We start from the raw sequence: 27,368 nt of genomic DNA on the forward strand, positions 1-27,368 counted from the left end.
CATGGCCTTTTACGAACAGCGTCTTAATGTTTTTAAAAATAAAGTATTCGGACCGAAAAAGGATGAGTTAACAGCAGAATTTAGATTGCTACACAACTCTGAATTGAGGGAACTCCACTAAGTAAAAATAATTCAGGTTATAGCATTGCGATGAATAAGATTGTAGGAGTTAGTAACCAACGGATCCATAAAATTTAAATAAACACCGATGCGACAGGTAAAATTCCAAGGGGTAGATCTTAACGTTATTGGAAGGATTGCTTTAAGACTAAGTTAGTAGATTTGGGTTTAGAGGAGTGTCATTGGACAGATGTATGTAGAGAATGATTGGTGGTATCTGCATCAAGCCTTCGAGTTCCCTAAGCCTTTATTGTTATTCCAATTCATTTTGACGTTAACACTCCAGACTCCTTGGTGTTGTCAGCTAATTTCAATATTTTGATATAGTAACGATGATAATATCGCGAAAATTATTCTTAGAGTAGTTGAATATCAAGGAAAATAAGAAAAACAGAGCAAAGAAATGCACTGTATATTTGTCATATCAATTATAAATTTTTTTGTAATATACAAAGTTGCATTCCCTTTCAGCACTCATGACTCTCCAGTCAAATATCTTGGTAGAAAGTTCTATGGATGGTTAATGTTGAAGGAGATATGGAAGTTTTCTGTTAATGGGACTATACAATAGAACTTGATAAATAAGAGTAGTTTTGGAAGTCATATAGTTATTACTATGACTTTCTTAACCTGTAATAAGAGAATCTCTTCACAAAGAGAGTTTCAATAGAACCATAAAATATTTCAAATAAAAAACAAAACATACAATTTATCTATTTTAATTAACTCTGGGAACAAAAGAAAGAATTGAAGTATTTGTTTTTTTTATTTAAAATGAAATAATAGTACTTTAAATTTATAGTGCAGCTGTTCTCCATACATAAATTTTCGAGGAGACTTTTCTATAGAATTTCCCGATGAGGATGGTTGGATAGTAATGACAGGAACCTGAAGACTTTAGAAATGAACCACTGAAAGGAGGTTCACATAGGAATATAAGAATAATAGACCTATAATTACAACATAACTACATTTTATTTATTGTTAAAAAAAAAAAATAATAAAAATAAGTTAAACATCTTGTAAGTCAACAATCACTGGAGCTTCATCTCCGACTTCTTCTTCAAGGTCTTCGAAATCCCAACCAAATTTGTGCGTTAACCTCTCTTTTAGGTGTTCTGCTTCACATTTTAGCCTAAAGAATAATGGGAAAAGCTAAATATTAGATAAACATTGCAATCGTTAAAATAATAAATATAAATATTGATAACTTTTTTCACGACTGTTGTAGGTATATATTTTTTTTGGTGGGTCTTGAGGATCAGTCAATAATACAACTTTGTAATAATACATCTTTTGATGACGTTTCACAACTTTATTGTTTGCATAGTCATGCCCTATAATGAGAAAAACACAGTTTTTTAGAACATACATTCTCTTCAAATAATTGTCACAAAGCTACAAGTAAATGGTGCAGTCTCTGACTAATAAATATTACAATCAAAGTATGGTTTAATACAAACGTTACAATTCTTATCTACAGTGTGTTCTACATTATGATGCTACCATCTTTAGATTTAGTGAAGGACTGAATCGGTATTTAAATGAAGGTAAGATTTATTTAGGTTTCTCAGTAGGTAGTCTGTCTGTTCTTGATATTGTGTCTGTTTCAACTTTATGTTGTTAATTGTGTCTTTATGGATTTATCAGGTTAGAATAACGTGGATTTAAAACATCTGATTTTTTATTAATGGCTTGATTCTTATGTTTAAAAAAAATGATCACAAAAGAAAAATATAAGAATCAAGCCATTAATAAAAAATCAGATGTACAAAATTTAAATTCATGTTATTATAACCTAATAAATACATAAAGACACAAAACAACATAAAATAGAAATAGACAAAATATCAAGAACAGACTGGCTACCTACTGAGAAATAAAAAAAAACAGTACATGTGGGGAAACCTAAACAAACCTTACCTTCATTTCAAAACCGATTCAGTCCTTCCCTAAATCTGAAGAAGGTAGCATCATAATGTAGAACACACTGCAGTTGAGAATTGTAAGTAATGTTTGTATTAAACTATATTTTGAAAATGTCGCCAAAAGACGTATTATTAAAAAATTGTATTATTGAATGATCCTCAAGACCCAGCAAATACATATATAGGCAAATCTGAAGGTTGGATGCCAACACCATCAACAATTGTTGCATACATACCTCCACTCAACTAAGCTAAATCTTCAAGGTCAGACCTAACCCAGCCTACCCTCAGAGGTTCACCTTTCAGTTTAGCACTAATTAGCTTATAAGAAATTCATTCATCCTTAAGAAAAAAAATTTACAATACTTAAAAAATATGATAATTCCACTTATAAGTATGTTAGCTGTCCTCGCACATGAAAACCACATAATCCGGCTGAGAGCTAGGGCAAAAAAGGTGACTTATTTTAAACTAGGATTTTGGCAAATAAAATAACTATTTTCACAGGCCTGAAATGGAAAATGCACATTTGTAATCTTAAAGCAGCTGGAATAAAAAATGGCTGGGCGAATGCAATATGGTCTAAGAAACAAAGTAAAACAAGGGAGTAATTAATTAGAAAAGGTTGAGTAGTTCTGTCTTTTTAATATATTGTTTTTGTTTGGATTAACATTAAAAATTTAAATTAGCGACCTCAAAAGATGACAAGAAGTTTATTCTGTTCAAGAAAACCCAAAACTTTTCATTTCATGTTTAATATCATGGAAACTGCCAACCAAATGAAAAACAAACTTTTTTAAAAGTAGAGTACATTTGCAAAAATTTGAGCCCTTATGTTTAATGGTAGCTTTCTACTTAGGGACTATGAACTGATTTATCAGCTGGAGCGCAATGATTCCTGTGGCTATGAACTGATAAAACAATTCATAGCTCAACAATTTCTGTGCAGTTTAGTGCATGAGGCTAATGCTAATTCAATGATTTTTTAAACACAAGAAATATTTAACTTCATTAGCAAATGATATGTACCTAGTTAAAGTGTCGTATGATAAATGAATAGAAATTATGTACATAAAAAAGTATTAGACTGAAGAGGGGGAGGGGGAGGGGAGGTAGAAAATGTTAATCGGAAGAAAGGAATTGTTCACAAAGAGTGAAACGGCTCCTCTCCCATTCCACATTAGCTATAACCATCTCCTATTTGAAGAAATTATATCTTTCTTTTCATTCTACATTCTGTTTAAGAGAAACTTTTTTTAAACAAAAGAGTCTAAATTAGTGCCCAGGCCTGTTTTTTAGAAGTTGAGGACAATGTAAATGGTATAACACCTGTGAAAATAAAACAGTCTGCTTATCAGAGTGGTCCATTTGTTAATAGTTTCCATTATGGGAAGTTCTTCTGTACACATAAATTTAAATATGTACAGGCTAGTAGCCAGAAAGCATAAATAGTTTTACCATTATTACCTTGGCTCAACACCTGCTTCTTCTTTCATTGAACGGAAAAGATCTCTAAGACTTGAGTAAATTACATTATTTGATGCTACTATGTCGACCAAAAAGTCTTCTGGGATGAAAATTAACTGAGTTTCCAGTACCTGTATTAAAAAAATTATTAGTTGATATTAATTCATTTAGATCGAATATTTGAAAAGGAATATAATTATAATAGTAGCTTATTATTATTAGGAAAATATATTGTTTCACAAATGAATTAATGATGTTTCTTTTTTTGTTCTACATGCTCCCTCAACTTATGTTTACTGTGACTATTTTTATTGTATTATTAATTATTTCATTGATTCAAGTTACTAAGTAAAAATATTATTAATTAAAAATAATAATACTTAATAATAAGTATCCTTCACTGATCTTAGAGGTAGGAGTTCTAGGAGTGGCATGGATTATAGTCATGTCAGTTATGTGTATTTCTGAGGACAGAGGAGATTGATTTCTAAACACCATATTGTAATATGCTATTTTTTAGTAAATAGTATATTTTGATGTATAAATGGTTTTAATATGTTTTATTTTATGTATCATTTTAATATTCATTTGTTTTGTTTATCCAAAAAGCAAACTAACCAAGTTTCATTGTTTATAATAACTTCGTGATACAAAAAACCAAGATGGCGGTATGTTAAATCAAGGCCACATTGAGCAGATTCAAATATCATAAAAACTATTTTAACTCTTCCCATCATAATTGAAAATACAGTAAATTAAAGGAAAAATAGAAATCAAGGAATAGTGCAAATGAATAATATTCAGAAAATAAATCATTTGGAAAAATCCCTAACTGTTGGGGGACAATGATGTTTACATGTAACCTCAAGGCAGGTTTCCATTTTGAGAAGTGCTCACTTTTGTCTGGGGCTCCAGAGAGAGAGGATGAAGCTTCATCAATTTCTGTCCAGCAAGAAGAAGAAGCCATTTTTGGACGCCAGCACAATAAGAGAAAAGAAAACATCAAGGATCTCAGAAGGAAGACCGTGAGCTTGGTTAGTTTTGTATGCATAATAATAGATACATGTGTAAAATAGATTTTAATTTAAATTAAGAGAAATTATTGTATCTGTATTCTGATTGTCTAGCAACCACACGCCCTGAGATTAAGAGTCTTTCATTTTATATAATAAAATTATATTATCCATTTGATATTAGTGTTCTTAATTTGAACCCAAGTATCTCTTATATTTGAGAAAAGTTATAAAACTAGCAAAAATTCTTTTTATTTTATTTTTTAATATTTTTAAAATTATTACAATATTCATAGAACTATAATTGAAGGTGGTATGTACCATTTTTAGATATTTTGAATCTTTAGTTTGGATTTAGGGGGTAGGTGCCTACCTAGCTAGTGTGAGGTACTCTAACCTCAAAATCCAATTAATAACTGAGATACCTAGATGTAGAAGGGGCTATGTACACTTAAAAACATAACAAGCTCTAACAAAAAAGAATTGAATCTTGTTTTTGTAAAATATACTATTTGTAACATAACTCCTTCATCCACTTACCCCATAAATTTTAATGTTGACAGCACATATTGAGTACTAAAAGTTCTGATGGATGAGAGTGGTGGGTGGAAGAAATTTGAAGAAGGTATGTTTTCTTAGTTTTTTGGAAATATATCGGAGTAATAGAAAAATTTCTTCCACAAAATAAACACCTTAATAACATGGATACCCACTGTCAATTTATGTTGGTCCCTAAGAAAAGTTCATGACCACTTTGAGAACCTCATTGTTACAGTTCACTAGCTCATCCCAGGAAAGGACCAGTACCTTACTCCTGGAGGCATTGATGGCCACCCCTTTTCGCTTTTGTTCTTCCTGCCATTCCAGTAGAGCTTACTCCAGTTTCTCTCTTTTGTCATACATGAGAACAGTATCACTTGTATACAAAAGAGACTGGCAGAGTATCATCTTTATGCTTTATACACCAATGATTCTTCGGCTGTTAATGTTTTATAATAATAATAATATATTTATATTATAATATGATATCATCCTGGGTCTGCCTCTCAGGGCGGAAACCAGCTTGTTCCTCCATAATTTGTCATAATCTTCTTTCTAGAATGTGTGAAAACGCTTTGTAGTTAATGGACAAGAGACTGATTGGCCTGTGATTAGAACAATCTATTTGACTACCTTTTTTGTGGATTAGAATAATCAAGCTGTATTCCAAATCTTTTGGAATTGTCTTAACATCCTATACAGTCTGAAATAACCCTTGCAGCAGTTTAATGAGTCCATGTCCCCCATATTTAAAGAACTGAGGAGCAATTTTGTCCCCTATCTGTCATCTTGAGCGTCTTTATCTGTTAAAGAGCCAGTTCTACATGTTGAATACATATTGGAGCATCAAATTTGTGGCATCTGTCCCAGGCGGCAAAAACCAATACTATGCTACTGCTCCTTCATGGTCATGACTGTATTGAGGCCAGAACAATACTAAATAATCAAGTTATTTCCACATTCCTCACAAACCAAACTTCAAAATCCCACTCCATCACCTAACTCAGAACTACAAGTACAGCAAAATTACCATTTATATTTAATTCATCTTTCTATATTAGAAACTAGTAAATCATATGTTTAAGGTAGAGATCTTCCAAATTGACCATAGGCAACTCCATATAAGTTGAAATTAATACTTGGTCCCAAGATGGTATGGACTTCAAAGTGGTATGCAATAACAAAGAGAAAGTGGTTCAAAATTGTTCAATACCAATTATTCACTATCTCCATGATTACAATCATGCTTGAGAATCATAATAATTGGCCAAAGATCGTCAAGTTCTTATGAGTACCTGAAGGAAAAAAACAAAATCTATAGATATGTTTTATATCAAACCTTTAGAAACGCTGAGTATAACCCTCTTCTTCTGACTAGACCACTTCTAACTTTACAGAGAGTTCTAAATAATGTTCTCCATGATTCCATAGCCTCGAGTGATTGTCCCACCAAGAAACAAATAAACAAAAACTGCAGCTCTCCTAACAGATCCATTTCACTAAAAATATGTAGATGATTTCAAACAACTATTGTGATTAAGAATAATAACTAACTTATTTGTTCATATTACACATTCATATTTTTCATTAAAATACATAGTACAAATTTTTATAAAAGTGCGCTGATATTTCATTTTTACATCCCAAAGATAAAGAGATGAACACTATAATAAATATCTAATAAACTAATAATTAAATAAGAATTGTTAAATAAAAAATAAATACTTATTAAACTGTGAAATTATTTTCTCAAGGGTATAAGTGCTGTCCATGGAGTGCAAAGTAATTTCTGCAGGGCTGCAACCTTCTGGGTAAGCTTCAGGTAAAGGGGTCATTCTTATATTACTTCCTTCTCTGAAATGAAAGTAAATTAAATGAGAAAGTATGTAAAAAGGCAATTAAGCACAAAATCATGAATCACTGTTTTTTTTATTTTACTTCATTAACTACTTAAGTTCAGAAAAGTAGGGTACGGTAATTTTTTACAGTTTAGGATCCACTTGTTGTTAGTTCCAGGGTTATTCCATGTCAAATTATCCGATAAACAATTGATTCGACACCCACCCCCCACTTAGTGTTATTCAGATCAGTTATTACGAAAGTGGGTGCCCCAAGCATATTCCAACAAGGGTGCTGCAAGGGATTACCACTCTTTTAAAATATTACAAAAAAAAAAGAAGACAAATATTTAAAATTTTTATAATATATACATTTTCATATATCCTTTCATACTTAACTGCTCTATGGATAGTGGCGACATTTTTATATATTTTTTGCTCGATAAGGGTACTGTGGGGGAAAAAAGTTGGCGAACCACTGAGTTAGATGAAACGTGGTACAGTTAATTCTTCTACTATTCTGAGTAACATAGAAAAATTTGTTTGCCCTATTATTTATGGTTTTTGACAAGATAATTTTCTTATAAATTTGGAGCTATCTGAAGCCTAAGAAAGAATGCCCATCACATACACCTTTAATAATACTTTTCTCTTAAACTGTTCAAAATATCATCAAGAAATTTTGCGCATTACACCCAAAAATAGCAAAAAATTAATCATTGACTATTACAATCCTAAAAAAATAAAAATAAAAATAATTAAATATATTTCTTTGTTTTATTATATGACCTATATATTTTTAAAATTTATAATCGCTTAAAGGTCAAAAACTTAAAACAAAAATACAAATTTTCAACACATATATGTATTTAATTTTTGGACATTTCAATGATACTATGTCCCTCTCCTCAGAACAATAAAATTTACAATTGGTTTCAAAAATAGTGCATCTACAATTTTATTCAATTTGTTAGTTTCAATTGTGGTAATAAAGTAATTAGAGAAAACAATTAATAAATAAAAGATATAATATTTTTGTTTTAAGTTTTTGACCTTTAGGAAGCAATTATAAATTTAAAAAATAATTGAATATAAATATATATATATATTAAATATTAAAGAAAGAATTATTTTGTTTAATTATTTTTTATATATGATTGTTTGAGAGTGGTTTAGTTTATTATCAATTTACACAATTTTGATGCTTTTTTCTCTCAACTTTTATTCTTTAAAATTCTCCAACGTTTCGGCCCACAGGCCATTCCCAAGGATACAAATTGGATACAGTTGCATCCTTGCTTTCTTAAAAAAAAGTTCAACACATGCGTGCGGGGACATGCATCGATCATGACTCATAGGTATTTTAAGCAAGACTGGGAATGAATTTCGTGCCTACCCACTGTGACAGTGATGCACTCAGTTTGCTTCCTGCTAGTGACTAGAAGAACCTCAGTCTTGTGATCTGTGGCTCCCTCCGGCATTGTCGATTTGAAAATTGCATCGTACATGACATTCCACAGAAGATGCCCTACTACAGAGCCCTATGTGACACCACCAGTAACCTTGTATCTCCTTTGGCCTATGTCTGAAAGATAAAACAGAGCTCTATCTTTTAAGTAGTCAGTAAGAACTCTCATAACATAGACTGGCACTGCCACAGTTTGTAGGGCATCTATTATACAGGTCCATCTTGCAGTGATGATGTTTTTTTTTTAGGAGGGTAGGTGGAAATCTTCAAAAGACACGTATAGACCCGTACCTATCCGTGTGGGATTTTTACTCACTAAAACCAACCTCCCTACACCTGTTTATCACCCTCCATGGGACCGCTGTTAGGCATTACTTTATGGGAGGAGTGGCTGAGTGCTGCCTCATTGTTTTAGGCTATCTCCTGGTTCACCTTTCTTTCTCCTCATTTCTTAACTTTTGCATCACCTGTGTAGGGCCTGCCATCCAGTAATCGTGGTTAAGCAGCATAACCTTGACGGCATTATCTGCTGCCAGGTCTGAGCCGAAGGCACGTCGGAATCAATCCTTTCTTCATGAAAGCAGAGACAGAAGAAGGAAACGTGTTCTGTGCTCTCTTTCATTCCTGGGCACAATGGATATTCTCCAGTATCATCGAGCTTAAACCTATACCGGTATGCTAGGAAGCAACCATGCCCTGTGGTAAACTGAATGATATAGTAGTCTACCTCCCCATGGTTCCTATTCACCCAGGCCTCAATGTCGTCCACCTTCCACTGAATGCCATATTCCAACAACTTTGCCATTTTCTTATAATCTCCTTTCTTAATTCACCTTTGGGAATATGGTCAGCAATATTATAATAGCGCTTCCTCTCATCGGTGGCTTCCTGGCCACCACGCAAGCCGCTTCATATGAGACTACGAAATGTGCTGATCACTCTTAGCGTACGCCGACACCATCGGTCTCTATAGGCTTCAGTATCCAATATATCCTTCCATATCACGTGCATTCAGCCTAGCTCAAAAATGAAAAGTAGTCCTAAAGCTCCTAAAATTGATTAAGGACTATAATTTACTTTAAATACATAAGTGAAAGTAAAAATAGATTTTGAAATTTAATTTAAGATTTTTTCATACTTAGGTACGAGATTGGGTAAAAGTTCCTCTTCTTTCTCTTCACTGGTTCTACCTCTTGACCTTCTCTCAGTTTTAGGTTCTCCTTTAACTAGTTCTAGAGCTGATCTTATAAGTCCACTTTCTGGGTTTAAACGCTCGAGAAGTGATTCTAAAAAACAAAAAAGAGAAAGGAGTGATAAAAATCTAATACGGATTTTCATGAGTCAGAATAAAAGATTTAATGTAAATTTTGAAGTTTGTTATTTCAACTTTAAAAAAACTTAAATAAAAAATGGTCTTTGCCATGGAGGCCAAGGCAGACCACCTTTTCTTGGTATGCCACTGGGGAGAACTTTTCCAAAACTTGATTTGTTCAGAAACAATGTCTTTTGATCCGAGCAGAAAAATGAATCTAATAATTATTTAACTGACAACAATTAAGGAGCCAACATAACAATTTAATTTTTGTTTTAGTAATATAGGAATGATCAGTTTTGTTTTTTTTACTTTCAATTTATAAACAATTCTTAATTACAAGTTTTACTCAATTAAGAATTTTGTTCTCATAACTAAAAAAGTTAAGATGTCTAAGTTAAAATTGGGGAGAAGAATAAAGAACCTTCCCAACAGGTTAAGAAGGAGATTACTAAATAAAAGTCTAGTGAACCCTTGAGATGATTTATTATTTATTAGCTGATTTATCTTTTAAAAACTAATACATGTTTCACTCATTCATATATTCATTTTCAATTAATAGATGGGGCATGAAATTAAATAAGTAAATAAATTTAAAATTAATAAGAAATACCTGATATATGATTAGACAATTTCTTCCATTGAGGCCATGTATCAAAAGGATATGGTCCTAAAAACTGGTCTAATTCAAATAAATTGTCTTTAAACCGTTTTATTTCTTCATTTTGAATGCCTAAATATAAATTATTTCAATATATTTATAATACACAACAAAATTAATCAGCACAGCATTGACTTACATTCACTACTGATATCTTCTGAATCCAGGTCCCATTTCTTAACAAGGAATTCTTGTTTCTTGAAATTATGCATAAATGAGACTTTTGGAGATATATCACCATATTTACCTATGGTACTGAAATTCAAAGTTTAACAAATGACATAAGAAAAAATATACAGAGCATAATAATAAATAAAAACACAGTAAAGTACAATATTGGTTAAATTTAAAATAATAAATTCAAAAAATACAGGAAGACAAAAAAATATTTGTATATATTGTTCCAAATCGAGCTTGGACCAAACACTTCAAACAGATGATGAGGAAAAAGTTGTAAGTCTATTTCTTAAGTTTCTACAACTGTTACCGCCTTTAAATTTGCCAAGATATACAGTTGATGCATGGCGAAAATTAGGGGTGGGCATGAAACCCCATATACTCTCTTTCATTGTCATTATTAATACTCTAGCACAACTGATTACTGAATCAGGTCTTTCTCAAAAAGCCTCTGCCATTCATTTTTATCCTGTTCAGCAGTCATCAAACCAATCAGTTTTATTTCTAGCTTTCTCACCCATGAGTGTAAACACTATCAAACCATTGGAGGTTGGGTCTCCCAACTCTTTTTGTTTCATGAAGGATCTACCTGATCAATTTTTCCCGGGTTTCATTGTTGTCCAATCTCGCAACATGCCAGCCTTCTGAACTTCACAAATCTTACAATATTTTTGTCTTTAAACAGGTAAATTTTTCTCCTTTTCCATGTATTACCTTCTTCTTTTGGGCTGAAGGTTTTCCACAATATTTTCCTCTCAAAAGTGAGAAATCAATTTTTTTTTTTTAGCATTTCAGATCCATAAAGCATTAACAAAAGAACCCGTGAAACTTTCAAAAAGTGACCACTGTGATCATCCATAAAAAATAAGTTATATTACAAGTTTAAGTTAAAAATACAATATCACTATAAAAATGATATGGCAATCAAAGGACCAAAAAAACATTAAAATCATAATAAAAATTCAGTAGCTGGTATCTATTGAGTATAACAAGCAATTGTCAATATACCTATAATGAATGATATGGATTCCTGGAGGAATCATTTTCACTCCTTTAAATTTATCTCCAGTGTTCCATGATTTTAAATCAATTCCAAATTCTGTTCCTGGGGGAATATTCAAGAAAATCATAGTTGCACCCTCTACCAACATCCTTTTAGCAATTTCCTGGTCCATTACTATATCATATTATTTTTCATGTAACCTGAATTAATCATTAAACAACTGATAATGAGCTAAAATATATATTTCTGACATCTAATATCCAGGTAACAAGTAGGGGAAGGTAATGTTTACAATCTTTTGGGACATACATAACAGCCAAAGAGGTCAGTGAATTATAAATTAAAATGGAGATAAGCTTACATTAATATAAATCAATGTGATTTTCGATTCAACTTTGATTTATCAAGGAGTTTGTTATTTTCAGGTCAATAACAAAGGGCTCTCACAATGGCAACAATTTTGTTCAAAAACGTCTTCAAAATTTTTGTCAGTGTGAGTAGAAATGTGTAAAAAAAGGGGTACTCAAAATTGTGTGGACCGTCCAAACGTTTTTTCAAATGCTACACCTGTAAAAATTTTGTACAATAAAGCGCGATGTGAGGAGGCTGACTAAATATTGCGCGAATATTATTCAATCTGTCAAAAGCTTTCCCTGCCTGTGCCATGTAGAGTTGAGGTTCCATGCTCAATTCACGAAGTAGATTACGATGACCAAGAATTGGACGATTCTTCAACCGATTCCCTACCCACGCTCGTTTCTTCTTATTATTATTAAAAGTCTTCATCAACGCTGCACACAATGCAACTCCCGGGTCAGCCCCGGGTAAAGAAAAGTAGGCAGATAATGGCTAAGTTCAACGCCAGGCGCCGTCCTTCCATCGCGAAAAGTTTAATCAAAACTGATATTTTTGTGTAGTGTGAGGGATCCAAGACCATTCAATGTTTTACAAAAAAAGTTATTTCAATATTTTTGCGCTAAATTTTGAGCGATATTTTTGCCAGTAATTCCTCTCTAGGAGGGCTTACTATGGAAAGATTTTTGTTCATCATAACACAAATTGTAACAATCCTTCTATTGTATGCTTAGAAGTTCCAGAACTCACAAATACTGAGACTGTAAATCTAATGTGAAAAGTCTAGAGAGGCTGATCGGTAACCTAATCATTTGTTCCAAGAGTACTTTAACAGTTAAATGTTTGTTTCTTACACTGTATTGGTTAAACATGATAATTGTTGGCAATATTTTTATTTGGTTGGATTATGTTTGGCTGGTGTCAGATTCACAATACTATTGATATTATATATAATGTTGATGCTGAACCACCATAGTTCCATCTTTGAAGACAGGCAGAGCCATTAGCAGTATTAGTGGCTCCTCTGTTCTCTGGTGCAGCCTATATCACACATGTTTAATCATCCACCTAAGCGCATATTATTATAATTTTTTTTTTTGCTTCCTCTATAATAATCCAATCTCTAGATTACAGAAGAGAAGAAATCTTGGTATAAATACATGAACTGAAAAACAAAAAAAAGTGTCCTCATAAATGAATATTTTTTCTTCCCTTTTTTTTTTTTTCATAAGTGGAATTCTCTTGTGGCACCCACTTTAAATACCACTGGTCTAGGATATCATCTTTGAAATACACTCAGTTCAAAATAAAATCATTTTTTTTCTTCCATTAAATAAGCCACTATAAAGCAGCAATATTTAATTAATGTTATTAAAAATTATATTAATGTCTTTTATTTTGATTTCAATATCATGACTGCTGGTTCATTAGTTTTTTACTTCCTTAAATCTTAAATACAAGTAATATATGTATCATTCTCCAATTTTTATGCTATTTCAGTTACAGAGCTTTTTAAGAATGATCAACCATCATAATGTGAATAATTTAATTTTTTTTTCCTATCCTCCTTGGGGTGAACATTGCCTTATCATTAATTGTTAGCTAGTTATAAAATACATTATACTTGTTTTGTCACTCTGTAGCTTTATCAGAGAGCTGACACTGTGACATTTTTTAACAGCATATTATTGAAGTATGAGCCCAACATTGTGTATGGAAATCTATAATTCCAACTAATTGAGAAATAGGAAATTATTGACATTGCGTAAAATAAAAATAAATCTTTATTTCCAAGTGTAAAAAAATGATGCACAATTCAATGGCTATCAGTAACTGATTTTTGATTAAACCCTGCATCTTTTTGTTCCATAAAGTCATTTAATAATTAATATAGGTAACATGTTTTCCAACTAGAAAACTAATCCAACAATCATTAGTAAAGCTGCCAGATATTTACAAACAAATTTGCACTTTAGAAGAAAGATCAATCCAATTCTGGTATTGGTAACATTTCATCCACCACAGCCACTAAAAATTCTGAGCAAACAAAGTAAAAATTATACTGGATTTTAAAAATTAATTTAGAAAGTCTTAGCAATCAGTTTACTTTACATACAATGAAATCAGTCAATCAGTTAGGAAATAATTTGGACAACTGATTAAACCAAAAGAACTGGATAAATATTTCTTCAAAAGTGTTGGCACAGTTATAAATATTGCATTTGGTAAGTTATCATTTGTGCAAAATCACAGCCTTAATTAAAAATTGGATATTTGTATAAACTACATTGGTATAATATAGAAAGATGTATACAAGCTAACTTCTTTGAAATTATTCCAAATACATTAAGAAAGATCACATTCAAAGTGTATAGATAATTAAAAAAATTTAACCAATTAAAAAAATATACATTAAAAATTTAAATGAAATTTTGATAGGTTTTACACCTGTCAGTAATACAGTAAAATCCATTGATAGTATGACTATTGGTCAGAGGACCTTTTCTTTTATCCTCTAACATAGTTTTAAATATGTTAATTTAAAACAAATTAATATTGATATTATTCTAACAGAAAATATTAACAATATCCCATACAAATGTAGCTGGAAGGACTTAAAACATAGAAAGTGGACATTAATCAGTATATTTTTTTGTTACATCATTCCTTTTGCTAAAATATTTTTAATAGAAGCCAATAAATAAGAATATGAGCTGAAACCTTAGTTTATCCTCATAATTTTTTCTGTTAAAAATATCTTAACAAGCCCAGTTGAAAAACAAAATAATACCTAGAGTATGATTATAAAGTAACAAGCAATATAGTTAACATTTAAAATTGATAAGAGTAAAAAAAGGAAAGAAGAAAGATTTCCAATGTTTAATCTTCATATATCAATGGAAAACCATTGGGAGATTGTAACCAGTTCTCTGGTGAATATTTTGATGAGACATCCATTATATGAAATGTATAAGCATGTCTCGACTTTGATGACTTGTTTGGATCACTTTTATGGACAACATTGCCATGAATCACAACACACGATCCTGAAAAATAAATACGAACTCATTACATTTATGCAGAACTAACCATTTGTGCCATGGGATGAATAATAAGTTAGGAAAGTGAGAAAATGACTTTTTTAATGAATAAATACTTTCAAAAAGACATTAAAAACAAAAAACCTTTTCAAAGCTAACTATAGTCTAATATTTAACATGGAAAATAACATTTAAAAGAGAAAAATGTATTTAGTAATTGTTCCTCAGCAAGTTTACAAAAATTAACTATGTCAATAAAAAGAAGATTTTGTTGTTTGTAATTGGTGATGGTAATTTTTTTATAACGAATGTGGGAACAGTGGTAAAGTAAAGGCTTTAGTTCAAAGAAAAACGCTTTTCTGTCGGATAAGAATCATCAGCTTTCGTTTTCAGTTTTTTTATTGTTTATTAATTTTTTTTTAATAGTTTGATCTCTCTTTTAATATTGTTACATGAGTAAACATACTATTGAAATACATTTACAAACTGCCTTCATATAAGTATTTTACATTTTGATAGCTATTAATGAGATTAAACTTATTTCCAATAACTTGTTAGATTAGTTAATTTTCATAGTACACCCAGAATACAAACATTTAATTTTTTAGTTTTTTTAATAAATTAAATTAAAATTGTAATCATAAAGTTTATTTGATTGAGAAAGTTAGTACCCCTTCCCTTCCAATGGTATGTGAAATTCTTGAGCATATGGGCACCCTAAGTTTATATCCTGCTCTGCTTTTACTAAGTCTACTAATTTTAAAATTATGATAGATATTGCTGGATCAATTTTATATTAAATCCTCTATTAATGTTCAAACCTATTACAAAAATATGTGTTGTACAAGAATATGTGTTCAGGAAAAAATGTTTAGCATATAAGTATGATGTAATTAAAGATTTTTTCACCTAAGTGAGGAAAAGGATGTTATTACTCGTAGTTAGTTGTAGGGTATGAAAACTGTTTATAACAGCTAAATAAAGTTAAGAAAAAATTATTTCATTAATATATGTTATTCTATAAAGATATGTCATACACTAAATATATTCAAACCAAGACTAATACCCTTTTTTGTCGGGAAAGGAATAAAAGCTGAAGAAGGGTATATAACAGGGGGCCTGTCATATATCAACAACTCATCAGATTTCTGGTCAGGGTTTCGGATATATCTCCTATGAACTCCATTCTCATGGGATCCAGGGATGAACCATAAACAACCATTTTCTGTCAACAAATATTAATGTTCAAAAATAAGAAATCATTATTTAAACATAAAGGAACATTGAAAAATTATAATATTAGTAATTAAGCATTAGACAAATTGAGCTATTGACATAAATTATTATTTAGTACCTTTCATTCAATTTATAGTTAAAAAAATCACATAATTGTTTAGCATATACATATGTATAAATATTGTAAACAAAGTACAAATAACACACAAAATAAAATAAAAAAATAGCAATTATACATATAACTATATGATTATCTCTCAATGAAATTGAAATAATTGTAAGTAACAATTTTTTTAAAACAAAATTGACATGAAATGGATTCCTTTGGGATTTTTTGATAGGATACATAACTTACTTAATGTTATGAAAATTTGCTGGGTAAGTAATAACACGATTTAGGATTTTTTTTATCTCTTGAAGGAGTGTAGTAAGAGGAATTATGATTTGGAAACGCAGATAGATCGCAGCCCTGACTTTGTGTGTTTATTTTATTTGCTGATAAAAACGCAATCCTGAAGAAAAATCCTTAAATTCCAAATGATTTTCAGTGTAAAAAAACACAAAGAGTTTACTCGTAGTTAAAGTGTATAGTCATTACTGATTCATTGTATTATAGGTAATAATCATACTGTTTTATACAAAATATTGTAGGGACTTCAGGTATTGATTATTGCTGATTCAAGTCAGCACTGACAATACCCCCCTTCTGGGCCGATAAATCTGAATTATGATTTTATCAAATAGAAGCACAATTCAATTTGGTTGGTATTATTAAAGAAGACACTAAGTTCAATTATCTAGTCTCTCAGCTAGAAGCTAAATACATGGAAAATATATGGGATATAATTAAAAGTTCGGATAATAATAAATATTCTTTAGCTAAGGATCGACTTCTCCAGATGTTTAAGGAGAGTGATAATCAACAAATTAGAAGACTTTTGACAGGTTTAGATTTAGGGGATCTCAAGCCTAGTCAGTTGCTCCGTAAAATGCAGGCCTTGGCTGGTGATGGGATGTCCGACAAAATTCTTCGTACAGTGTGGTTAGAAAAACTGGCGGATGCAATAAAAAATATTGTAATCATTAGTGATGAAACTTTAGACAAGGTGGCAGCTATGGCACTCAAAATAGCTGAAGTTACCCCTCAGTCAAGTGCTTAATCTGTTAGTCAAGAACAAGACTCAATTCTCAATAAATTGATAAGAAAAATTGCTAATCTAGAAGTTCAAATTTGTACTTCGAATTCTAGGAATAGGTCTCACAGCTTGTCCAGAGATTCTTTCCATTCAAGGCGTGGCTGTAGCCCAAAAGGAAAATTTTGTTATTTTCACCATAGATACGGAAAAAAATGCAGACCAGAGAAATGTGGTGGAAAATGGGACAACCTTGCGCTTGGCAGCTGTCGGAAAGCTCCCACAAGCAATAGTAGATGTGGCCTCAGCTGTTGCTAACAATTCAGGTGGTCACACTTTTCGTTTATTTGACTTGGATATGAAAACCAGGCTAAAGTTTCTTGTGGATAGAGGGGCTGATGTGTTTGTGCACAGCGTCAGTGTCAGTGTCAGAGATTTCAACTATTTCAAATGGTGATGTCATTAGCACTGAGTCAAATTTTCAAAAATTTGCTGACCTACTAACCAAGTTTCCGAATCTCACCAAACCCAACTTAATACCTAGTGAAGGCAAGCACAGCGGAAAACACTACATATATACAACCAGAAAGCCTATTTACTCCAAAGCTAGAAGACTCGACTCTAGGAAGTTACAATCAGCGAAGGAAGAGTTCCACTTCATGTTAAATCATGGAATAATTCTACCATAAAAATCCGAATGGGCTTCTTCTCTACATCTAGTTATGAAGAAGGATGGTTCCTTATGCCCCTGTGGTGATTTCCGCAGACTTAATGACCTTACAGTTCCTGATCCAATTCCTCGGATAGATGACTTGCAGAGTATGTTACATGGTAAAAATTTTTTTTCTAAAATTGATCTATTTAAAGCCTATTACCAAATTCCTAAAGCTGAGGAGCATAAATTAAAAACAGCCATTATCACTCCATTCGTGGTTTTCGAGTTTAATGTTATGGCTCCGGGTTTACGAAACGCACATAGCAGTTTCCAACGTTTTATCAATCAAGTTTTTACTGGTCTTGATTTTGTATTTATTTTTTTGGATGATGGCCTAATTGCTTTGTCAACTGAAGAGGAACACAAACGTCATTTGGAAATAGTTTTCACCCGCTTGGACGAGTATGAAATGCGTATAAAAGTTGCCAAATCTATGTTTGGAGTTCATGAATTGGAATTGGGATATAGAATCACTCAAGGTGGATCATTACCCCTTCCAGAAAAGGTCAGTGTCATAGTAGACTACAAACTTCCACAGACTGTTCAAAAACTTCACCAGTTTTTGGGAATGGTAAATTTTTATAGAGGGTATTTACATAAGGCTGCAGAAACCCAAGCTATTTTACATAATTATCTCAAAGGAGCTAGGATGAAGGACAACAGAAAAATAACATGGACTCAGGAAGCTATTACCAAGTTTGAGCAATGCAAAGTTGATCTTGCTAATGCAACTATGCTCGCTTTTCCTTGTCCAGACTATCCCTTGGCACTTGTCATTGATGCCAGCGATTTTGTCGTCGGTAGTGTTGTCCAACAACTTGAACCTGATGGATGGAGACCTCTAGCTTTTTACTTCAAAAAACTAAGCGATGCGCAAAAGTCTTACAGTGCATATGACAGGGAGTTACTGAGCATGTATTTATAATGTATCTTGGAAGGATGCCATTTTGCGATTTTTACAGATCATAAAGCTCTTATTTTTGCTTTTAAGCAGCAAAATGATAAAGCTTCCCCTCGCCAACAAAGACAATTGCAGTACATATCTGAATTTACCACAGACATTCGCCACATTAGTGGAAAGCAAAATATTGTTGCGGTTCGAGGCTCTGGAAGTGTTAGACTTTGGAAAGATAGCCAAAGAACAGAGGACTGACAGCGAAATGCAGGATCTTATGACATCTGATTCTGCGTTAAAATTCAAGAGTTACCAGCTTCCTAGTGGAAATCATCTTTGGTATGATGTCAGTACGGACACCATCCGGCCATTCATCCCCAAGGCATTTCGGCATCAAGTCTTTCACCTTATTCACGATAGGGCTCACCCTGGTGTTAAGGCAACTGTCAAAGGACCTTTCTGTGTCATCACCCATTTAGAAAAATATTTTCGTTTGGAAATCCACGGTAAAGACATTACGATTTCCATTGACCGACTAAAACCAGCCTATACTCTTGCCAAGGAAGATGTGAACCTACAGGACACTTTGACCGAACCTTTAGCCCAGACTTGAGATGATTCTCCATTATTGCGGACACAGTCTACAGATTAGGAAGAACAACCGAAGCCCCCTGAAACTGTACCGACCTTTACTAGGTGTGGTAGAACTGTGTGGTTTCCTGCAAAATATTTAGAAGAAATTATTTGAGTGGATATTTTGTTTGTGTGGTGTCTATGTATATTTTATTGTTTTGTTGTATGTTCTATAATTTGTTTACTATTCTTATGATGTATTATTATGTATGTATTTTCTGTAATTTGTTTACTATATTTTTTTAAGCTATTTGTATATATTTTTTATATATGTATACATAGTTGACCATAAAAATTGATATATAAGATGGTCAGGGTTGCGGTCAAAAGAGAAACAAAAATAGTTTACAACTATTTATTTTCTGACGTTTTGCCCCACTTTGCAATGCCCCAATGCAATTTATGCATTATTTATTAAAAAAATAAATAGAATAAAATAAAAAAAAACAATAAAAATTAAAATCGAAGAGAAGTTATAATTTTGAAATAAGGCGATGTGCTTTTAAAAATTTTAAACACTAATGTAACTTTAGCTTCCTCATCTGTGAGAGCTTCCGATAAATTTGGGGTCAGAATATTCTTCAAAAATATGTTTTAATCATGAGAATGGACTGACAATATTTGCACGCTGGAGGTGGCAGTTTTCTGATCAGGAGAGAGTGTGTGAGGAGAGTATGATCTATTCTCAAGCGGGTTAGAGCAACTTCCTCCCTGCGGTTGTTGCGGTAGGATGTCGACCATGGTTTTACTGATCTTTTGATTTATTTTAATTTACTCAGAGAACTTTCATCTCACTTGGCCAACCATCTTTCTAATATCTGTAGTTTAAGGGGTGTACTGAGTCTATTATTATGTTATTTTATTTAGTAACTCTAGTCTAAGGTTCTATCTTTGGAATAGTTTAATTCTAAATAAAATCAAAACTTTTTTGTCAGATGTGCTACTATTCAAGCAAAGCTGTTATATGTACATATTTTGACATTTTTATAACATAAAAATCACATCCCTAGACATTAGTCATGATTACTTTTTTTTTTAATTTAAAATTTAGTAGTCAATTGGAAGTTTTTCTCCATCTCCTTGTGGAATAGCACGTATCCACCACGAGTGGATAATTTTAATTTTGGTATGATATTGAACTAAATTTTATTTGGTTTGGTGTTGATAGAACTTGAGTTTCTTTTTTGAATAGGGGCCATATTGTTAATAAGAAACAACATAATTATACAGAAACTCAAATAAGCTCCCTTTTATAGATCGGATTAAGTCAAATCAACGACTGTACACCTAATATAATATAGTTTCTTGTATACTCAATATTATATAATTATTGTAAACCTTATATTATATATATATATATCTTTCTAAACTTGATTTTAATTATTTAAAACAGAAAAATTCAAATCATTTACTGTGAGCAATCATTTCTTCTTTCTTAGAATGTAAGTCATATGCAAGGATCATATCAAGTCATTAAAATGCAGGAAATTTAATAATAATGTATAAAATATTAAACTTGTTAATTGAAATTTATGTAACTTACCCAAAGTGGCATCGTCCAAGGGAAACCAAAGTCCAATTAATGAATTAGGTTCTGTAAATAAAAATGTAGCATCCTGATGCGGAGTAACTAAAATAGAAATATGAAGTTTATATTTTTTTTTAAATTTTGATAAATAAAAAAAACAGAAACAGTTACAAAAAAAAAAAATGAAAGATGTGTCTAAGATAAAGAAAAATGAAATTTATCAATATAAAACTATAAATCTAAATCTAATAAGAAACCTCGACATTATACCTCTTTTAGGAGCATCTGCCTGTAAGAGGTATAAAGTCGATGTTTCTTTTGGGGGTCTTCAGGATTTCTTAAAATTTGTGGAGTGAAATTAGGTTCTAACATAAAGAATATTTATTTATTCAAGGGATTGAATTTTTTCAGATGTCAGATGTCCAGCCATTGGAGCCTCATAACGAATTATTGTTCAATTCAAAGCCTGACCAATTGATCTAGTGCAGATTAGGGATCTCTAGTATGTCAGTCGACAGAGAGTTTACACCAGAATTAAGGAAAGCTGCTATCTTTTGATTATTTTATGTATTTACCTTTTAAATAAGGAGTAATTTATTTTTTTGCCCAACTCCTGCCCAATATTTGATTAAAAGGGACTAAACAAATGGGGAATAATTTTGGGAGTGGTTAGAAAAAAAAGGGAGGTAACCAGATTCCTTCATGTATTTAATTCAGAAGAAGCTACATAAACTAGGAATGGACTTTTCAACTACCAAAGTGCTCACAATTTGATAATTTTTTAACTATTTTAAAACCATAATATATTATTTACCTTCACTACCAATTCCAGGATTTTTATAGATATACATGCTTTGTAAAATAACTGGGTCTTCTAACTTAAGAGTTTGGCATAAGTTTTGCACTTTTCTTCCAAAAGATATAGATTTAAATACTGGATGGAGCCAATGGAGATTGTGTCCCACTTTGTTAAGTGCTATTTCCGAGCTTACTACCAGTTCACCTTTATTATTCAGAGCATCTTTTTCATAAAAATATCGTATTTTGTCTCCACTTTCAAGAAAATACTTATGCTGATTCTAAAAAAAAAAAAAAAAAAAAAAAAAAAAAATATGGTATATTCAATTGCTGTAGATATTACAACTTGTTTCCCAGAAGATGTTACTTACTTGCGGCGTTTGTGTTGTGTCAAATATAATTTTTTGTTCTTCGGATGGTACATTTTGCGATAACTCATTTCCTGCATTTTTAAGCCTTGTCACTTCTTCATCATTTAAGAAATTTTCTATTATGAGGAATCCATCTTTTTGGAACTAGATAGAGATACAGTAATGAGAATGATATTAGTTGAAATCTTGAATTATGATTATGAACAAAAAAACCATTACTAATATCACATAGAAATATGCATAAAGCCTAATAATAGTTTATTGATGTATTTAATTGGGTATAATTAAAGTTAAATGGATTAATAAACAATGAATCTACTTCTATTTATTATAAAACAAGTTTTTAGTGAAACTGTGTAATATTTTATTTTATATATGATCAACATGTAATATATTATTTTATTTTTGAGCAATGAGAAGTATAATTAAATGAACAGTATTATAATTTGTAAAACGGGCATTGGTTCCCCGTTAAGCAGAGAGGGGGTAACTGCTTAATAGTAATATAAAAAGTAATTCTAAATAATGAAAAAATAAAAAATGTGTTGATAACAATAGTGCTTATGGTTATAAGTGATAGTTAAAAGAAAACTTGATAGAAAGAAAGTGTCTTTCATTTCATGACTGTTATAATTACTGAGAAAAATATAAAACATAATATTTACTCTACTTAAGTTCGGTAAAAAAACAACGGAAACAGATTGTGGTAAAAAATTGTTGTTCAAACCATTTAAAATTAAATGGCAATACAGATAATTTATTGTATATTTAAAGGTTATTAATCCTCTGAAATAAAAAATTACTGAATAAATTAGGTTTATAACGTTTTCTTTTAAATAAGACCAATTATATAATAGATTTAACAATAATTTCTTGAATTATCTCCTTTAAACGAATATTTTAAAAAGTTAACCTAGTATATTTTGTATAATCAACCAACTTTTAGAGGCATACAGTTTTAGTAATTAGCCAAAGTATAAAAATTTCCTAGATCAACCACTATCTCCCATACCACTGTAACTAATGACATGCAACCAACATGTAAACAATGCAAGATAATGCTACTTACACATTCAAAATGAAATATAAGGACACACATCCATTTTTATTTATATATATTTATCTCAAAATTATCCATTATTACTAATCATCATCTCTTTTTGCCACAAAATAAGAGATGTGCATTAAGCATATGCCAGGAGTACCACAAGTGAATGCCCCTTTCTCAAAATATTACAAAAAACAAAATAATTTAAATTGATGTAACAAATATACAGTAAATTCCAGCATTTACTTTGAATTGATTTTTTTTTTTTACTTTTTTTAACTTTCCTGCTTATTCAACCACTCAAAAGATAATTGTGGCAACATTTTTATATTTTTTTAGTTCAACAAGAGTGCTGCGGATAATTTTAATCCAGCAGGGGTGCCATAAAATTGTAATTCCCCAAAAAGGGTACTATGGGGAAACAATTTTTAAAAATTTTATTTCATTTTAAAAAAATTACGGTACAAAAGGTTTCAATTTCTATCACTAAAATCTTCCTACACCATTGTTGAGACTGATGCCTATATCCAGTGACAAGCTTTATTAGTATCTGAGATATATGTTACTGTTATCAATACAAAAAAGTTTTTATTTATTTAAATTATTCTAATTTTTATTTCTCCTGGAGTATGTAGGCATATTATGGTCTATTGGGAAAATTATATGATAAATGGTGTCATATATGACAAGGTAGACATACAGTATATATATATATTAAAAAAAATAGTGGATGGCCTATTTATATTTTATTAATTATATACCAAAAAGCAAGAACCAGTAGTTAAAAAGTTTTCAATATTTCACATTCAGAAAAATCTGTTCATGTGTACATCAAAAGTAATCAAAATTGGGATTGAAAGAAAAAAATCTAACTATGAGTCAGAGATCATTGAAAAGAATGATGAGATTGACCAGCTTTGAGTAGATAATCTAAATATAGAGAAGTATTCCATAGGAAGACCAAGCTCCCCAGATAACATTTGAATGAGTCAGTACAAGCAGTTTTGTTATTCTCTCTAAAACAATTAAGGGGATTGATATCCTTATTAAAAGTCGGAAAAAGTTTAAAAATCTTGTTCTTCCCTTAAAATGAAGCCTTCTTTCATGACCAACATTCTAAAATTATTATCTCATACATCAATGAAAAGAGATTGAAATATATAGTATATATCTAAGTCAGTCAACAACTTAAAACCTTGAATCCTCAATATATAATCATACCTACCACCGTATCAATTATAATCATAGTTGAGAAGAAAACATAAGGTACATTTTTACTGGTCCTTCCTCCTCATCACAAAAGAAACTTTTGTCACTTACGGACAATAGATTTATATTGTTTTTAGAAGATAATTAAAAAAGAGGTTTTAAACCATACTTTATATTAACATATTTGTCAATATAATGTACTTAAAATATATTACATCAGTATATGATTGATATCAATAATGACAATAACTACTGTTTTACAGTCCTAAATTTTTTTTAATTGAACTAAACCAGCCTTACATTATTTAGAGAAGTAATATTATTTTTTGCATTATATGTTTATATTGTATGTTTTATCAAGTCATATTTTCTTCTTAAAAGTAAAACATGTATGAATAAATTTCAATTTATATCTTAAAACCATTTAGTAAACAATATTCAAATATAATAATGATAAATTATATTTAGAAGGATAATGTAAAGTAAAAAAAAACGTGTATAATTGTTTATTAAAATTAAATAAAGTAAAATAATTATTATAATAATATGAAAAAAAACAACACAAATATAAGGCCAATTTTTGATTAAGATAATGTAATTTATATATTAATATTACCAAACTTATTTAACTTAATAATTATGTTATTTTTAATAGCTAACAAAGAAATAATTAAAATTATGAAACAATTTGAAGTTCTTTACCAAGAACAAAAAATTCAATTTTACATTTTTTATTCTTACTGAAGTACATATTTGTCTGTTATATAATTCTTCATTGACTTATTATATAATTCTAGAACTTATTTATAGGTTTTAGTTTTTATAATAATAGAATGTTAATTTTCTTCTCCTCTGTGTAATTTTATATTAAACTAGTTTACAGTAAATTTTATTTATGAATATCCTATCTGTTAATATCCTATATGAGGATAATTAATTAAATTTTCCTCAGATAGGTATTGGTTTATGGAATTGCCATTTAATTCTGATGATATATCTTAATAGATAAGGGTTTGAGAAGATCAAGGTAATGTTGTTATCTTGGGGAGTGTTATTTTTAATAAAATTATGTGATTATCATTTTTTTAAAGTTTAATAAAAAATGTTTTAATTGCATTATTTTTTTTTTAAAGAGCATAAATAAACTGAATTTATTTATTTTTCAAACCTAGAGGAGTGCATAACGCTAAAACATTTCAAGATGGAAACACTATATAAACAAGCAACATAATGTATCTATTTAAAAGAAAAATTCAGAAATTCACTTAACTTCATTTACTATCATAAAGTCATATAATATTCTTCTGATAATTTACTTTTTAGAAGTGAAACTGAGTCATAGCCTTTTCTCATTCCCAACTCATCAGAGTTATATATGAACTTCCTCTTCATCTGGCAAACATTCCCAGCTTATTTTATTATGATATTTCGGCAGAAATTGTATTTTTTGCATATATTCTTTAAGAATATTACATTTATACAGATTGAAACGCAATGTAATTAATTATAATTTTAAATTCATGATTTTGATATAATTTTGGTGGAGCGACATTCAAATATTACCATTTTATGTTTTTATTATTTTTGTTGTTTACTATAGTCATTTATTAATATACCAGATAAAGCGACAAGATAAATTAATCATTATGTGACCATGGATTTAAAAAAAAAAGTACATATTTGAATTATAAAACTATCCATAAATTAGATTGAAGAAAGAAATGTGTTAACATAAATGTTTATTTATTTTCACTTTTTAAAAAACAACTGTATAAAAAAGTATTAACTTTACACCTTAAAAGAACATCCATAATCAATTAACATTAATAGATTTGGAAGTGGTAACCATAAAAGGAAAAAATTATAAAATATAAAAACATTAATACCTTGTCATAACAATCCTCCCTCATGGCTGTATTGCTACCTCTATCAGAACTGATTACTCACTGGCATCTGTTGGGCATTATTTCAACTCCCCACCTCCCACCAAGACCTACTGAGCCTTATTCACACAGTGAGCAGTTTAAAACTGGAATGATTGTTTCTATTTTTAATTGATTACATTTAGAATTGTAGAATCTATCAATTGGCTCGCGATGAAGAAAGTCTATTTAAACTTTTTTATTCTCTCTCTTTCATTTTTTGTTTATTTTATAAATTTCCTGATACTAAACTATAAATATATGTATATATATATATAAATACAGGCTTTAAACTGTTATCAATATATTTCATTTAATGCTTCAGTACCTGTCATAACTTCATCAACCATATTCCATTCATACGTGTAAATTATTCTAAAACCTAGAGAAGTAGAATGATCAAGACAGCAAAAACATCTTAGTAAAAAAAAAAAAAAGGTTTAAGCAATGAAAATGATTTTCTTTCTTTTTTTTAATAGATATATCAAATGAATGAACTGGTTAGGAAATACTTTGTTCCCTCATTAACTAAATTATTATTTACATAAAAACTATTGTTTTACTATTGAAGAAGATAAGATTGTAAATGGCTCAAACATCATATTTAAATGAATTATAATGTAATAATAGAAAAACTGAAGATAATTGATCAGTGCTCAATTTAGTAATACATATTTTTTTTTTATATAAAACATATTTATGTTTCAGCAATAGAATTATGATTTTTTTTACAATTTATTCTAGTTGTTAAATTTGTTATTTTCCAGTTCAGTCTGCAGAAAAATGGATGTCAGAGAGTAAAAAGGAAGTATCAGTTGAGGAAATAAGAAGCCTGGAAGTAAGAAAGCTCTAACTCAAAGAGAAAGTGCTTACTGGAAGAGGCTTTGGTAGCTGAGTGTGTTAAGGTGTCATCTTGGTGAGCTCGAGTTTACAATGTCGCCAGTTTGATTCCAGCAAG

The 27,368-nt window shown here is 30.5% G+C and overlaps 2 protein-coding genes across 2 annotated transcripts; both read right to left on the reverse strand.

Moving 5' to 3' along the window:
* Positions 1–1,075: 1,075 nt before the first annotated feature.
* Positions 1,076–11,825, reverse strand: LOC106689311 (protein AAR2 homolog). Its single transcript, XM_014434221.3, has 8 exons — positions 11,533–11,825; positions 10,487–10,602; positions 10,300–10,419; positions 9,513–9,660; positions 6,794–6,922; positions 6,408–6,567; positions 3,516–3,646; positions 1,076–1,255 (listed from the first exon to the last, which is right to left on the reverse strand). The coding sequence occupies exons 1-8, from the start codon at positions 11,697–11,699 to the stop codon at positions 1,132–1,134; spliced, it is 1,095 nt and encodes a 364-aa protein (XP_014289707.1). The 5' UTR covers positions 11,700–11,825; the 3' UTR covers positions 1,076–1,131.
* A 1,822-nt stretch (positions 11,826–13,647) lies between these two features.
* Positions 13,648–26,512, reverse strand: Phyhd1 (Phytanoyl-CoA dioxygenase domain containing 1). Its single transcript, XM_014434222.2, has 6 exons — positions 26,375–26,512; positions 22,232–22,375; positions 21,877–22,141; positions 21,078–21,164; positions 15,989–16,147; positions 13,648–14,928 (listed from the first exon to the last, which is right to left on the reverse strand). The coding sequence occupies exons 1-6, from the start codon at positions 26,396–26,398 to the stop codon at positions 14,762–14,764; spliced, it is 846 nt and encodes a 281-aa protein (XP_014289708.1). The 5' UTR covers positions 26,399–26,512; the 3' UTR covers positions 13,648–14,761.
* Between the last annotated feature and the right edge of the window lie 856 nt (positions 26,513–27,368).

This window comes from Halyomorpha halys, unplaced genomic scaffold, assembly GCF_000696795.3.
Source record: "Halyomorpha halys isolate HHAL.00 unplaced genomic scaffold, Hhal_1.1 Scaffold1329.1, whole genome shotgun sequence".
In the NCBI taxonomy this organism is placed as follows: domain Eukaryota; kingdom Metazoa; phylum Arthropoda; class Insecta; order Hemiptera; family Pentatomidae; genus Halyomorpha; species Halyomorpha halys.

Excerpts from the sequence above, each read along its gene's own strand:
- Phyhd1 (XM_014434222.2), bottom strand. The coding sequence starts at position 26,398 with ATGAGGGAGGATTGTTATGACAAG. Across the intron at positions 21,165-21,876 it reads TCCTGGAATTGGTAGTGAAG|TTACTCCGCATCAGGATGCT; the intron begins GTAAATAATATA and ends TTTCTATTTTAG. Across the intron at positions 14,929-15,988 it reads TCCTTTCCCGACAAAAAAGG|GATCGTGTGTTGTGATTCAT; the intron begins GTATTAGTCTTG and ends TTTATTTTTCAG.
- LOC106689311 (XM_014434221.3), bottom strand. The coding sequence starts at position 11,699 with ATGGACCAGGAAATTGCTAAAAGGATGTTGGTAGAGGGTGCAACTATG. Across the intron at positions 3,647-6,407 it reads TATACTCAGCGTTTCTAAAG|GTACTGGAAACTCAGTTAAT; the intron begins GTTTGATATAAA and ends TTTTTAATACAG. Across the intron at positions 1,256-3,515 it reads GAAGCAGGTGTTGAGCCAAG|GCTAAAATGTGAAGCAGAAC; the intron begins GTAATAATGGTA and ends ATTATTCTTTAG.